This window comes from Chrysoperla carnea, chromosome 1 (genome assembly GCF_905475395.1).
Source record: "Chrysoperla carnea chromosome 1, inChrCarn1.1, whole genome shotgun sequence".
Lineage (NCBI taxonomy): Eukaryota > Metazoa > Arthropoda > Insecta > Neuroptera > Chrysopidae > Chrysoperla > Chrysoperla carnea.
Genome location: NC_058337.1, coordinates 134,441,000 through 134,459,488, shown reverse-complemented (window position 1 = coordinate 134,459,488; position 18,489 = coordinate 134,441,000). Strand labels below are relative to the sequence as shown.

Genomic DNA, 18,489 nt, shown 5'->3' with positions numbered 1-18,489 from the left:
TAACGGACTTTGATTCAATTAATCGGTTTATATTTTGGTTTTTATAGACATGAGAGGTGCGTTTTTTTCTAAACGTGTATTTTTGCTGAAAAAAATTTTATTTTCTTATTCTAAATTGCACATTCATAAATTCGATAACAGTTTTTATGCCAACGATTAACAATTCGCTGATTGTTTTTTTATTTCTTCAGCTTTTCAAACTTTTCAAAAATTTAATGGCACAAGAAAAGTGGCTCGTTTGCATTCAACGAGCAGATTTAAGATTCCTGAGCCGCTAATATTTATAAAATCTATGGATGGGTTCGGATCCGCGCCGACTCTACCCCCAAAATGAAGTAAAGCGAGATCGTTTTTCGGCGCCTTTTTTTCCAAAAATTAACTTGTATTTCAATAATCAACACTTAAAAAAGGAAATTGTTATTTTGCAAATTTTGACATTTTGGCGTCCCTGGATCTTTTATATGAATGTGCAGTTTAGTAGTTTCGATTTTATGCATTTTTGTCCTGGATTTAGATTTCGATTTCTTCCCCAATTTTCTAGATCAACGTATTTTGACTATTTCGAATTAGCTGATCGTAATTGCTCTTATAAAAAATGCATGTTTACTCGTTGCTTATTTTGTGACGATCTGCACAATTTGTGACGTCGACCAATCACCTTTGATCAAGTTATTGGTATATGGCCAATGAGCGTAGATCACGTGATACTGTTAGGCCAATAATATTCTAGTATTTTATCACCTGATTTTGGCAGTTAAAATCAAAATTAAAATTACAAACAAAACATAAATTTTTCAAAATCCTTTATTAATTCTCAAAATTTAATTTTAACTTTGATATTTCCATTAGATCCGAATTTGGAATAGGTTCTTTCTTTACCCAAGTTCATTGTTTCATTGCCCAGTTTCTGAATGTAGATGCCTTCAAAGGCATTTTTTCGGTAGGGTACCAAAAAAAGATCTAGAAAGTTAGGGAAAAATTGAAATTTTATTCGAAAATCCTAGAGTTCTCATTTTTTATCTTTGATCACTGAATTTTTCAATTAAAAGAGTCAAAAATCAGAATTTTAAAAATATTTTCTTGGTCGAAAAATAATACTGTAAGCAAATTATAATTTTCGCAGTATTTTAGGATAGTAGAAAAATAATGCAGTTGTTTTGTCATGGATAGACACTAAAACAATTTGAAATTGTGAAGCTTTTTGAGAATCTAAATTTATACCTTACACTTTTATTGCCATGTTGGTTGGACAAAAATGCATAATTTTTTGTATATTTTCAGTATAATATATTTCGAGTTTTAATATAGAACTCTATAGAAAGTATATAAAATTTAGTCCGAATTTTGAACTTTTCTTTTTTGAGTGTTAATATATTTCATTGCTCGAAAAATCGATGAGTCATGTCATACTAAAAATATACAAAGTACAAATATGTCAAATAGTATCTGAAATTATAAATAACTTCAGAAACTATTGACTTGAAAACAACTGGAAATGTTACAACTTACCCATAACTTGAACATCTAAGTTTCCGCGAGCACTGTAACCTTGAGCATTTCGGGCAACGCATGCGTATGTAGCTTGATCTGAATTTCTTTCGACGTTTTCAATGATAAGTGTACCATTTGGGAAGACTTTCTGTTTTCGGTTGATTGGTAGAACTCGTCCATCTGGAAAGAATAAACAAATTAATAAAATTGAAATTTCCCCCAATGAAAATTTGAACATACCTCGTTCCCAGACAATACTTTCAATGGGATAACCAGCGACTGGGCATGTCACAATTAAAGTTTCACCAGCAACAATTGCTTTCTTGTCCATGGGTCGAATGAATGGGATTCCATATACGTTAAGTCGAGCTGCATGTTCTGCGGAACCAACTTTGCTTGTAGCAACACATCGATATAATCCACCATCGTTTGTATGAATTGAAGAAATATTGAAGTGAGAAACAACATCTCCATTGAGCGTGACTATTTGTCCAACTTGCATTCTGTAAAAGTTAAAAAGTAATTTTTATTTGGTACTCTCCTTAAATATTTTGTGTAAAAGTCTTACCGATCATTATTGGCAATTTTCTTTCCGTCCAAATACCATGCAATATCAGGTGTTGGGTTTCCAGTTGCAATACAATTCAAGAAGACTGAAGATCCTGGTTGTAATGTTTCTTCTGAAAATGAGTGTCGTATTTGTGGGGGTTCGACTGTAAAGAGAGAGAAAAAATATGTATAGGTAGTTTTTTGAGAAAGAGTATCATTTTTCGAACGAGATTAATACATACATCGTCCTCCAAGTTTTAACTCAGCAGTAGCTTCCGCACTTTCTTGATCATTTCGAATAAAACATTGGTACATTCCTTTATCTTCTTTCTTGACTGATTCAATTTTTAAAACAGCATCTTCATGTCCAATTGGTTTACCATCTTTTAACCAACTAATTGTTTTTATTGGGTTTCCTTCAAATATGCAAGTGAATGTAGCCGGTCTTCCAAAATCAATTGTTTGTGTTGTGGGTTCAATTTTAGCTTTAAGTGGAGCGGTTACGGTTAAGACAGTTTCAACACTCTCCCCACCAACTGAATTATTAACGACACATAAATATTTTCCAGAGTCTTCGACACGTGCTTCTTTAATAATCAATGTTCCAGAAACTTGTTTAACTCGATCATCCAAAGTTACAACTTGTTTTCGAGAAGTTCCTTCGATAAATTTATACCATCTGTAACAAAAGAAACTCTATGTTATCACTTGTTTTTTTCCTCAAAAGTATTTTTTAGCAGAGAAAGGGGCGAAAGTGTTACTTGCCTAAATACAGGCACAGGAAAAGCTTGACTAAGACAAAGTATTACACCATCTTGTCCACTAACAAAGGATTTATCTTGCAAATGCTTATTCTCGGATAAACGAGGCGCTACACTACTGGTAGGCTCTTTAAATCAAACAAAAAAGTCAAGGCGATAAATTTTTAGATATTACATAATAAAAAAAATATCCCAAGACTTACCCGCTACGTCTTTTGGCAAATAGACAGATTTAATCTACGTATTAAGACGAGGCGCGAACGACTGTAGCAGGAAAGTCGGGGATTCAATATTTCAGGCCCAAGAAAGCCACTCTGCAACAGAAGTGGCACTTTATAAAATTTATAACAAATAACAATTTTAATCTTAAAATATCCTGTCCCAAATTCCTGATTCGATTACCTGTTTGCTTTGGTTGAAACGGGAAATAAGTTTAAAAAAATTTACCTCATTAATGGAGCGGGGTAAGCTTGTGCATCACAAATTAAAGCTACTGATTCATTGATAGCCCCTTTCAAACGATTTAAGCCATCGCCAATTATATGAGGAGCAGTACGACCCGTTGGCTCTTTAAAGAAAATTACGTACAATTACAACCTTGCCATGAAAGCCCTGAATATTGGGGTCAAAAATAAGCTATCTTGTTTGTGGTATGTTAAATGAAATCACCTGAAAAATGGTGCTGGAAATCCTTGCCCAGGACAGAGTAAAACTGCTGTTTCATTTTGCTGTAAACTATTTCCTTCGAATCGTTCTTTCATTACTTTTGGACCTATTTTTCCAATAGGCTCTAAAAGTGTTACGATCAATAAATAGAAATGAAAATAAATTTCTTATGTAAATATTCGCGATGTGAAAATGCAACAAGTAGGTATTTTCAACTAAATATGGTACAGCAATGGTACCAACATAAATTAAATTACTTTTGGAATGTTCAGTTCACCCAATTACCAAGGCATGCATATAATTGGAAAATGTTATTAACCTGAATATTGGAACAGGGTAACCGACAACTTGACATAGAACATAAATTGTTTCATCAATATTTGTTGTAACAATTTTCCAACCAGATTTTTCACCAACTAATTTTGGTCGAATATTATTTGTGGGTTCTGAAAATTTAATTAACTAATAATTTTCAATTAGTTTTGCAATAACTAAAACTTACTTAAAATATGGAACAGGATAGCCTACAACCTGACATAAAACATATATTGTTTGATTTTCAGCAGATGCTAAAATTTTCCAAGGTGCTTTTTCTCCAACGACTTTTGGAGCGATATTATTTGTGGGTTCTAAAAAAGGTTTACAATACGTTTAGAAAACATGTCTCTTACTTGAAAACTGGGACTGGGTACCCTGTGACTTGGCAAGTAAAAACAGCGGTTGTATTCTCATGAGCAATAAGTACATTCCATCCTTCGAATAAAGAACCACCAGTTTTTTTAGGAGAAACTGAATTGGTCGGTTCTGGAAAAAAGGATTGGTTTTAGGATCAATTTAAAAAGGATATTTTGTACGACAATTTAGTAAATTTTGCAAGATTTCTGAGCCCTGAAAGGTATGCAATATGTTCAAAAACAAGTTTCTTACTTGAAAACTGGGACTGGGTACCCTGTCACTTGGCAAGTGAAAACAGCGGTTGTATTCTCATGAGCAATAAGTATATTCCATCCTCCAAACAAAGAACCAGCAATTTTTTTAGGAGGAACTGAATTGGTTGGTTCTGGAAAAGAAGGATAGGTTTTAGGATTTAATCTAAAAAGGATATTTTTCTATAATTTTCGATTGTGCCAACTTACCTTAAATATTCGTTGAGCAATACTAGAATTATTTAGAAAACTTACCGGTACTTTGGAATTGGATTTCCCGTAACTTGACAGAGCAAGAACGATGTTTCGTTTAAATCAGTTGTGACTAGTGTAAGACCAATTTTTTTGTCTAATATTTTCGGTGCTACATTGATTGTAGGTTCTAGAAATATAAAGAGAAAATTGAGACTTACCGAAATATTAGAGGTAGAGGGTATCCTACTACTTGACAAAATACAGTTGCAGTTGAATTTAATGGAATGGAAACAAGACCAATTTTTTTATCTAGAGCTTTTGGTACGATATTTATAGTTGGTTCTGTAAGAAAGAATCAACTTCAGCTTGTATTCTTTTTTACTTAGAAATTTTTTGGAATTTGTTAAACGGGTTGAATAATCTATGAAAGATTACTCACCTATAAAAGGGGACCGGAAAACCAACGACTGGGCATGTGATTATACAAGGTTGTAATTCTGCCGAATTTAAAATGTTGAAACCAAATTTTTCATTTAGTGCTTTAGGAGCAATATTATTTGTTGGTTCTGAGAAAAAAAGAAATATCTTCTTTAATTCAAAGACAAATAAGTTTTTATTCGCTTTGTTTAGATGCGAAAGTAGTCAATAATGCAGTTCAAAAAACTTGGGATGGATAATTTTGGGTGTATGGGTTCGAAGTATGAATGGAAAGGAAGAAATAATTGAGAGAAATTGCAATGAAAGGTATATAATATAATATAGAATATGACACATTTAAGTAAGACTAGTAGCATAATTAAATGAAACATTCTACTGACTCAATTTTAAAACAATAATTTTCCAGACATTTCATTGTTTCTGGGCGTCAGACATATATAGAAAATATTATTTCAAATTATATAACATAAACTTGATAGAGATAAAATAAGTTCAATGTACCTATAAACAGGAACAGGGAATCCCTGTGCTTGACAGAGCACGATGATATCATGTCCCATTGGTCGACTAAATGAATTCACTTTATCGTCCGTTAAAAATGTTGGAGATTTTGCACCAACTGGTTCTGTGTTGACAAACAGGAAAATAAAATGTTTGTGTTATGTCAATATATATTGAAAGATAAAACTCCTCTTGGAAGAAATATAGTTTGTGGTTAGATAAGGAGGTGTTAAGGGTTATTGTACTCTTTCTGGCATGATTTCAAAATTCTTTAACAAACTTTGTGACGAAAACTTCTTTCGAAAAGTTTACACTAACAAAAAGTAAAAAGTATCTTTCATCTTAGAAATGCTTTTGTCTTTGTTGAACAGATTGTGACGACCTGGTGATTCTTATTTCTTATTGATCTTATACAAGATCAATAAGAATGCATGGTTACTATCTCGTATATATTACTTTGGTGGCGCTAACAACCAATTACCCTTAGAAAGTGGACTTTAAAACTAGAAACAAGTTGTTTCCATTTCCTATCTAGATTCTATATTTTTGACTCTTAACATTAGGAATCGAACCAATTCGACGTAAATCGACTACAGATTTGATGCCTGCAATTTACACGAGTGAAGTTCAGATTACCGAGGAGAAAGGTTCAAAAATTGAAGTCATAGGCTACTCAGAAATTGATGGCTACAAATGGCAAATCCAGCGACATACAAGTTTTTTCGTATTAAGATTGCAAAAAAGGTTTAAATAGGTTTCCGTGGCGAACGATGGTTTTGTATTGTTTCTTCGATTCTATTTGTAGAAGAGAGTCGTAACTGTCCTGTGGAGTGGTCTCGTAAATCGATGAACATAAATGAATGAGGTCTGGTAAATTGAATTATGGAGAATTTTTAAAAGTGGTAGTTATTCTGAGAAACTACAATTTAAGTAGGCTATTTTTTAACCCACGAAATAAAAAAGTTGGGTTATAATAAGTTTCACTGATATGCATGTGTGTGTCTGTCTGTCTGTGTCATCGTAGCGCCTAAGCGGATGAATCGATTTTGATTTTTTTGGTTTCGTTTGATAGGTAATTTAATGAAGAATGTTCTTAGCTATCAAGAACAAGTGCAAGTTTAGGGTACCCAACAAAACTAAAAAATTCGCGGTGATTGATGAATTGGTTCAGTTTGGTAAAGGCTTTAAAGAAAGAGGCAATTTAATGGAGAGTATTCTTAGATATGTTTCAAGTGCGAATTTAGGGTTCCGTACCCGAAAAATTTGTCGGGGATTGTAAATTTCACTTGCTTCCGGTTAAGTTTGGCAGTGGTGATGGAAATGGACTACGTGGATTCTCGAAAAATCGAGAAAATAATGAGTTTCACTGAAAGCTGGAAAAAGCGAAGATGAATGGTTTTTTAATGTAAGGAAGAACTACAGGCCTTTGGCCTCTGACACTTAACTGTACTTAGTCTACAGTGTTTAATCAACTATTCTTTCTGTATATCGTTTCTGCTTACGTTTGATCAGAAGTTTAACACATAAGTGATTACTAATCAAACATTTCCGCGTAATTGAATAAATATAAAGTTAATTTATAATAGAGTTTTCTCATAACGGTAGAAATAACACGATACATATAATTTTTTAATTAAAGCAAATGATTATTAGAATGCGGAGAGTGGCATTTTTTTCCATAATATAAACAGCAAAATGCAAATTTAATGGTATGTCGGTAAATAGAAAAAACATAGTTACAAGAGGTAAGCAAGAATACAGGTATTCATAATTTTATTGTAATGTTTACAAAGAACTAATGAACCTTTACATAAATATTACCTGTATGATGGTGATGGATACCCCTGTGCCTGACAGAGTAAACCGAAGCTCTGAGATTCCATGCGCACCACTGAATACATTTTATATTCTAATGAAAATGTTGGCGGTTTCAAGCCGACGGGTTCTGTGTATGTACATTATTAGTATGGTTAATTTAATTCATTAAGTTATTCATTATTGCATTCTATAATTCTAGTTTTAAAGATTCGATTACCATCGAGGGAAAAACTGATCATGCCCTAATATTGGGATGGGTAACAAAAAATACACACCTAAAATTTGGAACTGGAAATGCTTGAGCAGGACAAAGGAAAGCAAAACCTTGGTTAGACTCTCGTAAATATGTAGAACTTTTTGAATCCGACGAAAATGAAGGTGCTTTTGCTCCAACAGGTTCTAACGATACAAAATACAGTGTTACAAAAAGTACAAAACAATTACCCGAATGATGGAACAGGCTAACCTTGTGCTAGACAATGACGAAGTTCTGACCCCAATTATCATCAAGAAATCCGAGTAATTTAATCACTCTAATTCTATTTTGTCGAGAAAGTAAGAATAAAGCCCAAATCTTGGGACAAGTAAAAAAAAATACACACCTAAAATTTGGTACTGGAAATGCTTGAGCAGGACAAAGTAATGCAAAACTCTGATTCAATTCCCTTACGTATGTGTAACTTTTCGAATCGGACGAAAACGAAGGTGCTTTTGCTCCAACAGGTTCTAACGGTACAAAATATACAGTGTTATAAAAAATTCAAAACAATTACCTGAATGCTGGGACAGGAAAACCTTGTGCCGGGCAATGTAATGCAAAACTTTGGCCTGAATTTCGATCAAGAAATCCAACTGATTTATCAGAAGAAGATAATTTTGGTGGTCTAACACCAACAGGTTCTAAATATTTAAAATAGATGATAATTTATGTATTTAAGCGTACCTAAATGTTGGGACAGGGTAGCCCTGTGCTGGGCAATGAAGAATAACAGGTTTTCCAAGAGGATGTTCAACAAACTCAACCATTTTATTTGTGGATGATAAGGTGGGAGGACGAACTCCAAGTGGTTCTGAAGTTAAATTATTTGTTTTAAAATTATTTATCTAGAATTATTACCTGAATGAAGGAACAGGAAAAGCCTGTGCTGGACATAGCAGTACAAAATTTTGATTCAAGTACGCAAAAAATGTTTCAGATTTTCGTAAGGACGGAAATGATGGGGCTTTTGCTCCAACGGGTTCTATAAGAATAAAATGAATTATGAATTTAATTGAAGTCTTCTTTACCTGAATGCTGGTACTGGGAAAGCTTGCGCAGGGCATAACAAAACGACACTATTTCCCCTTAAAAATTTAAAAGCCGATGAGGAACTAGCAGTTGGGAAGGAAGGAGCTTTAGCACCGACGGGTTCTATTTAAATAAAAAGAGAAAAATATCGTAAAAAATAGTGTTTACAGATTTACCTGAATGAAGGAACGGGAAAAGCCTGTGCTGGGCAAAGAAGTACAAAATTTTGATTCGAATACACGAAAAATGTCGCAGATTTCTGAAGGGTTGGAAATGACGGAGCTTTAGCTCCAACAGGTTCTATAAAAATAAATTGTCCTTAGAATTAATTTAAAGGTTTTTACCTGAATGCTGGAACTGGGAATGCTTGCGCGGGGCATAATAAGACAAAGCTACTGCCTCTTATAAATTTAAAAGTCCATGAAAGACTCGTAGTTGGGAAAGAAGGAGCTTTGGCACCAACTGGTTCTATTTAAAAGAAAATAAAAGTGGTCGTAAATAGTCGTTAGTGAAGATACGGGAATAGTGTACACTTACACCGGTCTACACTACGATATAAAAATTAATTTTAATAGTAATTTACCTGAATGCGGGAACTGGGAATGCTTGTGCAGGGCATAATAAAACAAAACTTTCTCCTTTCGCAAATTTAAAAGTAGACGATAACTGCGCGGTTGGGAAAGAAGGGGCCTTTGCGCCAACTGGCTCTAATTAAAGAAAATAGAAGGAGCGTATGAATGTAAATGTTAAAAAATTACCTGAATGCTGGGACGGGAAAAGCTTGCGCGGGGCACAATAAAACAATATTTTTATCCACTTTCTCTTTAAACGAAGATGAAAAAACTGCCGAAGGAAATGAAGGAGCTTTTGCACCGACTGGTTCTTTAAAAATAGATTGATACTTATCAGAATAGAAAAATTCAATTACCTGAATGAAGGGACAGGAAAAGCCTGTGCTGGGCATAATATTACAAAACTATCGTGTACCGATGTAATATAAGTGAACGATTTCGATGTCGTTGAAAATGCAGGAGCTTTGCTACTTACTGGCTCTGTTTTCAAAGTTAAATTTGTTAGATAATACATAAGAGGAGATATTACCTGAATGCTGGGACCGGGTAAGCTTGGGCCGGACATAGAAGTACAAAACTATTTCCCAGAGTTGTAAAATATGAAGCAGTCTTCGATAAACTCGAAAATGTAGGGCCTTTTGCTCCAACGGGCTCTAATTTTACAATGAAGATTAGATTTAAAAGAGAGTAACTTATTTACCTGAATGCTGGTATTGGGTACCCTTGAGCAGGACACAAGAGAGTAAAATTATGCCCTGCTTGTCTAAGATACGAGGAAATTTTCGAATCTGTTGCAAACGCCGGTGGCTTCCAACCAATTGGTTCTAAAAACGTTAATGTAAGTAAATAATAAAAATTACCTAAATGCTGGGACTGGGAAACCTTGTGCTGGGCATAAGAGTGCAAAGTTTTGTGAAATCTCACGAACATAAACACTGATAGTTTTATCACTTGTCGAAAATTTAGGTGTACGAGTACCAACGGGTTCTAAAACAATTATACTACTTTATATATCAAATTTATAAATACCTGAATGTTGGAACGGGGAAACTTTGTGCCGGACATAAAAGTGCAAAGCTACTTTTGTACTCTCTTTCAAACCACCCTGTTATTTTTGTATCGGTTGAAAATTTTGGCGCTCTCGAACCAATTGGCTCTACAATCAGGATAGACTTTTTTTGTTCGTGTGTAAATAAAGTTTACCTGAATGTTGGAGCAGGATAGGCTTGCGCTTGGCATAAAATGCCAAAACTTTGTTTAGATTGCCGTTCAATCCAAGAACGTTTAATATCCGTGGACAATGTGGGTGGTTTACTTCCAACCGGTTCTAATAAACGAAATCTCTTTGATATTTTGTACGAATTCATGTAATATTTTACCTGAATGCTGGGGAAGGATAAGCTTGCGCTTGGCATAAAATACCAAAACTTTGATTGGATTCGCGTTCAATCCAGGCTCGTTTACTATCCGTGGGCAATGTAGGCGGTTTACTGCCAACAGGTTCTAACAAATGGAAGAATGAAGTTATTTATTTCAAAGGATAAAACGAGATAATGGTAGTTATATTGGCTACGACAGTCCAGACATTATTTACATATAGACGCATGGTTAAAAAAAACGTTAAATAAAAAAATATGGATTCAATGAAAAATTGATTAAAAACAGAATACTATAATCCAGAGTTAGCAACAAAGCTATACTTCATAGTCTGGTAACCTCTCTATCGAATAACTCATAGTTCAAGGGTACAAATGTTCATTTCATTTGTCATATATATATTATTTCATTCATGGGCGAAGAACAATGTCAATATAAGAAACAATGGTTTTATATATATATTTTTTTACCTAAAAGCTGGGACAGGATATCCTTGCGCCTGGCATAGTAACGCTATCTCTTTCCCTTCATAAACATCCACCCATAGTCTTTTCATCAAACTACTAGTCAATGTTGGAGCTTTTCCACCAACCGGTTCTATTTACAATATCGTATTAGATATTTTTATTAAATAAAAAGCAAAATTTCAATAAGTGATTATCCAAAATTACAGAAAAAAAACTGGATCGGGGGACAGAAGTGAAATTTTACTCGCTCTATTTGGAAACAAAATTAATATCAGTTATAAATTATAATTGATTATGTAGAATGAAATGGAAGGATTTTAATGTATGTAAACCAAAAATATCCCTACTTTTTTGCGATTAAGTTCTTATAAGTCACTTCTCTTCGATTTGATTGATCTATAATTTTATAGTTATCCAGCAGAATTGGCACAAGTTTCGTAACATTCCAATGTGATAGCTACGTTTTTTTTTTTACCGATTTACTATCTGTATTAATTTTGAAGTTGAAAGAAGTTGTTGTGATATTCAATTTTGGACAAACTACTGATTGAAAATTTGCTGTTTAATTATTCAAACATTTTACCTGAATGAGGGGACAGGAAACGCTTGTGCTTGGCATAAAATAGCTATTTGTCCATTAACGTTAATATCAAGCCATACATGTTTCATGAGATGACTTGAAAAAGTAGGCGCTTTCCCACCAACAGGTTCTATGAGCAAGAATTAAAAAAATTAAAAAAAAAGTACCTGAAAGATGGTACAGGAAACCCCTGAGCCGGGCACAGAAATACAATTTCATTAGATGTAGTGATTTCAACCCAATTATGTTTACTTTGACTTGTGGGAGCTTTGCCACCAATAGGTTCTACATAAAAAAACGAAAATGTTTCATTTTATTTACCTGAATGCTGGCACTGGAAATCCCTGTGCTTGACAAAGTAGTGCAATTGTTTCATTTCGTGGGATTTCAATTCGGACCCATTTCATTAAATGGCTAGGTAAAGTTGGGGATTTTCCACCGACAGGTTCTTTTGGTTGCAAAGATAAAATTAAATAGATGACAAATGTGCTTTAATATTTACCATGCCTTGCCACAAGCTAGCGTGGCAAGAAAAGTTTTTGGCGTGAATTTTAACAGTTAAGACTTTTATCAGACAAGTACGTCAATGTTATATTTGTAGTTCGTCTGAGATAGCTTAAAGGTAGACAAATCCGTTGCAAGACAAAGAACAAACGACATTATTGAAGAGAGTGAAAAGTCACCTTTGTTTACATTTTAGCAAAAAAAGGCACAAACTTGCTCGTACTAGCGTGTGACTAGACTTAGCATTTTTACAAATTGTTATAAATAGAACCATATAGATAGAGATTGAATTCGTACATGAAAGAATTTAATTAAATTACTACATGACATAATTTCATATTTGAGTTTAATTAATAATTGAGAATATCAAACATCGAATAGAAATACAAACACAGATCTAACAGACCTAGTCGTTATAGAATTATGTGTGGCTTGTTCATTTCATAATAATTTATTAATGAATCTATCACACAGTAACGTGTAATTATTAAGTAATTTCAACTTGACTTCTTCATTAGAAGGCAATTGTTTCAATTGAAATGACAGAAATGATTATTACTTCTTGGCATTTATCGTGTAGTTTATGTATGACTTAACATCTCGAATAGTATTTCTAACGAACATGAAAATTAAATTGAATTCATACTTCCTTTCACAACTTTAGGTATTGTTTAACAAAAACGCTTAGATTGGTTTCCTAGCAGACAGAACTTGCCAAGCCACCAAAATTTGTCAAATATCGAGCACTTAATGTTAAATTGTCAAGTTGGTTATATTAGGAAAACGGGAGTGGTGTTTTCGAAAGACTAGCGGATATGGAAGAAAAAAAAGTGAGAACGATTTTATTTCAGAAGCACTGTTAGATGCTAGTTAGTACCTAAAGATAGCTTTCAAATACATGGCTGAGATTCTCGAAGAATTTTTATTTTACTGTTTGGCACATCAAAATATTTCTTACCAAATTTTAAAATTATGATAGTGCTATATTTGACCTTACCGAAAATAAGGTACTGGAAATGCTTGTGCCGGACAAAATATTGCAATGCTTTGACCAGATGTTCGTTTAAAAGATCTGCTTGTATCATCCGATGAAAAGGTTGGACCTTTTGCACCAACTGGTTCTAATATTTAAGAATTGCATCATTAATTTGTTTACACTAACTAGAGATCTGAACGTTGGGAAAGGTGTGTAACCATAAGAGAGAATTAGTCAATTATTCTTAACGATATTTTGGAACAGGATATGCTTGTGCAGGACAAAGTAACGCAAAACTTATTCCTGCAGGTTTTTGGAATGTTTGTGCTTTAGCTTCAATTGAGAAAGTTGGCCCTTTAGCTCCCACAGGTTCTAAAGTAAAATTATTGCTTAATTTTTTTAGTAACTATGGGCTTGAACGTTGGGAGGAATACCACTATTAAAATACTTTGGAGGTATTCTTACCGATATTTTGGAACAGGAAATGCTTGGGCAGGACAAAGTAATGCAAAACTTATTCCTGTAGGTTTTTTAAATGTTTGAGCGGTGGCTTCAATTGAAAAAGTAGGCCCTTTGGCTCCCACAGGTTCTAAATGAGAGTATACATCCATAATTATTACATTATATAATAGGTTGGCTGATAAGTCCCCGGTCTGACACATAGATGGCGTCGCTAGTATTAAATGCATATTATTTTTATATAGTACCAACCTTCAAATGATTCGTGTCAAAATTTGACGTCTGTAAGTCAATTAGTTTGTGAGATAGAGCGTCTTTTGTGAAGCAACTTTTGTTATTGTGAAAAAAATGGAAAAAAAGGAATTTCGTGTTTTGATAAAATACTGTTTTCTGAAGGGAAAAAATACAGTGGAAGCAAAAACTTGGCTTGATAATGAGTTTCCGGACTCTGTATTTTTTCCCTTCAGAAAACAGTATTTTATCAAAACACGAAATTCCATTTTTTCCATTTTTTTCACAATAACAAAAGTTGCTTCACAAAAGACGCTCTATCTCACAAACTAATTGACTTACAGACGTCAAATTTTGACACGAATCATTTGAAGGTTGGTACTATATAAAAATAATATGCATTTAATACTAGCGACGCCATCTATGTGTCAGACCGGGGACTTATCAGCCAACCTGGGATAGAGTACTTTGTATAATAATGTGCTTACCGAAATTTCGGCACGGGAAATGCTTGAGCAGGACATAGAAGAACTACATTTTCACCATAATATCTTGTGAATGAAATACTAGTACCCTGAGTGGAAAATGTTGGACCTTTTGCACCGACAGGTTCTAGTAAAATAAAAGTTCTCTTAAGATAATTTAAGACCAAGAAGTTGGGATGAGGATACCCACATTTAAAATATAAATGTAAAATAACATGAAAAAGATAATGGAACATCTTACCGAAATATAGGCACGGGAAAAGCTTGAGCGGGACAAAGAAGAACTAAATTTGCGCCAGAATGTTTGATGAAAGATATGCTAATACCTTCACTTGCAAACGTTGGTCTTTTGGCACCAACGGGTTCTGGTAAAAGAAATTTATTTCTTAGTAAATTTCTTCCGAAAAATTGGGATTGATACCCTTGATAAAAATGGCAATTATATAGATTGAAAGAATGCTTACCGAAACTTGGGTACAGGAAAAGCTTGCGCCGGGCATAAAAGAACTATATTTGCCCCTAGATGTTTTATCAATGAATATTGAGAAATTCCAGTACCGTCGTTCAAAAAAGTTGGACTTCTAGCAGTAACTGGTTCTATCAAAACAAAATTAAAAACAAAAGTATTCGTTTGAGAGTCTGGGACAGGATACCCGAACTTATAACTAAATTACTAATTTTGATACAACTTATTCTTACCGAAACTTGGGTACTGGGAAGGCCTGTGCGGGGCATAGAAGTACTACATTGGCTCCCTGATTTTTCATAAATGAATAAAAAATACCAGTACCCTCATTCGAAAAACTTGGTCTCTTAGCCCCTACGGGTTCTAAAGTAAACAAAATTATTTTGGAATAAAATTTTCGTACCTAAAATTTGGGACAGGATACCCTTGCACTTGACAAAGCAACACAATATCTTTGCCATAGTCATAACGATTCATTTCGATTTTTTCTTTGGAGGGTAATTTTGGAGATGTGCTACTTATTGGCTCTATATAAAATATAAACTGAATGTTGGAATAGGTAGTACAAAATAGAACCTTACCGAAATTTGGGAACAGGGTAACCCTGTGCTGGGCAAAGCATAGTAAATTGTGCTTCAGCATAAGTTTTTATGAATATTCCTTCGTTTGAAAAGGTAGGACTTTTTGCTCCAATAGGTTCTAGAAAAAATTAAAAAAAATAGTTTATCCTACCTGAAGTTTGGAACAGGATATCCTTGAACTTGGCAAAGTAAAACAACTTCACTGTTCATAGGCTTGCGATTAATATCAATCTTTTCATTTGATGAAACTTTAGGCGATGTACTACTAATTGGTTCTATGGGTTAAAATTTAATAAAATTGATAAAATATGTTTTACTAACCGAAAGTTAGGAGCAGGGTAACCCTGAACATTACATAATAAGGTTACATCTTCTGCAAAATTATACTGATTTCTGCCTAATTTGTCTTTAAAAGGAAGTTTAGGAGCTGCGCTACTTACAGGTTCTAAAATAAAAAATGTACTTATTATTGCCTAACCACTTACCTGAATGAAAAAGATGGGAGTAACATTTTTTTAAATTAAGGAAAGAAAATATTTAGACGAATTAAACTAACCGAAAATTAGGAGCTGGATAACCCTGAACATTACACAACAAAGTAATATCTTCATTAATATAAAACTCTCTGGATAATCTATCCTTAAAGGGAAATTTAGGCGCTGCACTACTAATAGGCTCTAAAAGAATAAATCATAGAAATTTACAACAACAAAAAAATGACACTAACCGAAAATTAGGAGCAGGGTAGCCCTGAACGTTGCATAATAAAGTTATATCTTTCTCAATTTTAAACTGTTTTCTGCCTGATTTGTCTTCGAAGGGAATTTTAGGAGCTGTGCTACTTACAGGTTCTATAATGAAACAATGTATAAAATTATTGCCTAAAACTTACCTGAATGGAGGGAGAGATTCGAATTTGCGTCATTATATTAAATTATTTTAAAAAAATATACAAAAATTCGCTCTAATCGAAAATTAGGAGCTGGGTAACCCTGAATATTACACAACAAAGTAATATCTTCATTAATATAGAACTCTCTGGCTAATTTATCCTTAAAAGGAAATTTAGGGGCTGCGCTACTCACGGGCTCTAAAAAAACAATCAGAATAATTGCATGAAACTTAAGAGACTTACTTGAATGCAGGAACAGGACTCCCCTGTGCTTGACAAATAAGGCTTATGGTCGTATTTAACAAAGATTCAATTGGTCTCGATACCATTGTTGGAATTCGGGGAGACTGGCTACTAACAGGTTCTAATAATAAATGTAATATTAGTGTACGGTAGTTTTGACTTACCGAAATTTTGGGACTGGTTGCCCCTGAGCTTGACACAGTAAAGACACTTCAGTACCCGAAGCGGTACGGACTGGTTTCGGTAAAATAGGAATCATTGGTATTGTACTGCTAATAGGTTCTAGATATCCATGTTACAAAAAGAATAAAAGATTCGAATAATGAAGTATTAATAGACGGTACTTTTGACTTACCGAAATCTTGGGACTGGTTGCCCCTGAGCTTGACATAGTAAAGACACTTGTGAGCCCAAAGCACTATAAATGGGCTTTGGGTAGACAATCATTGGTTTGGTACTGCTGACAGGTTCTAGTTAACCACAATAATCGGTATAAGATTTTTGGGGAAGATTTTCGTATTAATTTTGAATGGCCCTCACCTAAATGATGGGACAGGATATGATTGCGCAGGGCATAATAAAGTCATACTTTCATTTTCTTTAGTTTCGATACTTCGAGGTAATATACTTGTAAATTTTGGAATAACACTTCCAAGAGGTTCTGCATGTAAAAAATTGTATAAATTGTGATACATGCCTTTTACAAATTACCTGAATGCTGGGACTGGATAACCTTGGGCGGGACATATTAATGTCACATTTGCATTACATGGAGCAGAGAATCCATTTATTGAGCTAATTGTTGGAAATTTGGGACCTACTCTTCCAATTGGTTCTATATAATACATTAATAAAATTTAATTTTGGTTTAATATACCTGAATGATGGGACAGGGTACCCTTGGGCAGGACAAAATAATGTCATAATTGAATTTGATTGGGTTGTATAACCGCGTGTTGTTTCAAGAGTTGAAAATTTTGGGCTAACTTTACTAATTGGTTCTGAAATAAGAAATAATGCTTTAACTAAAAGAAATTTAAATATAGGTACCTGTATCTTGGAACAGGGTACGCTTGTGCCGGGCAAAAAAGTGTGGCCGTATCGTTTACATCTGTTAGAAACCATCGTGTTTTATCCACTGTCGGAAACTTCGGTAAGGTACTACCTACTGGTTCTAGAAGAATTAAAAAACGTTTACTAACCTAAATGTAGGAACGGGAAAACTTTGGGCTGGACAAATTATTGTGATACTATCCATACTTTGTGTTTGAAAACCACGCGAATTATCTCCAGTTGGAAATTTCGGTTTTGTACTGCTTATTGGCTCTAACGATAATTTAAGAATTGAGAAATGTTCCTTTGGGTATATCTTACCTGAATGCAGGGACCGGAAATGCTTGTGCCGGACAAAGTAATACAACACTTTCTGAGAACCGTGTTTCGAAACCGCTAGTTTTTAATGCAGTTGGAAATTTTGGCTTAGTACTTCCAACCGGTACTGTTTGAGACAATATATTTTAGAATTTAATATATAAAAAAACTATCTCAAATAACTTGTTTCATCAACAATATGGGAAAATTCAATTATATTTCATAAGTTGTTTTTCAAGAAAAATATTTATTGTTTATCTTACTGAATTTAATTTGACAAGAGTAAAAAGAAAAGATATCCCCCAACGACTCATCCCCAGTTAAAAACTCCAGCACATAAATATCGGGTGATCCAATAGGTCCGACTTCGTTTTAAAATTGTTTTCAAAACTAAACCATTGAATATTTTTAGAAATAATCATTTAATCAACAATATTCCTAAGTAACCTCCTATTTTCCCATGCTTCCCTACTCTTGATGAACTTTTGTAAAATGTAAAAAGATTTTTATATAATTATTATTGAATGGTTCACCCTGTAGAAGCAAAGAGAAAAAACATTCTCTGACTTGAATTATGGGGGCAACTAAACCTACCTGAAAACTGGGACAGGATATCCTTGTGCTGGACAAAGTAAAGTAACTGATGACGATA

The 18,489-nt window shown here is 33.9% G+C and overlaps 1 protein-coding gene across 1 annotated transcript in view; it reads right to left on the bottom strand.

Annotated features, from left to right (window-relative positions):
• LOC123305652 (Down syndrome cell adhesion molecule-like protein Dscam2) overlaps positions 1–18,489 on the bottom strand; it is a 140,708-nt gene that overhangs the window by 35,891 nt on the left and 86,328 nt on the right. The window contains 5 exon segments of the mRNA XM_044887428.1: positions 1,510–1,671; positions 1,732–1,994; positions 2,060–2,204; positions 2,283–2,719; positions 5,528–5,651. Of these exon segments, the coding sequence (XP_044743363.1) occupies positions 1,510–1,671; positions 1,732–1,994; positions 2,060–2,204; positions 2,283–2,719; positions 5,528–5,651 (1,131 nt within the window).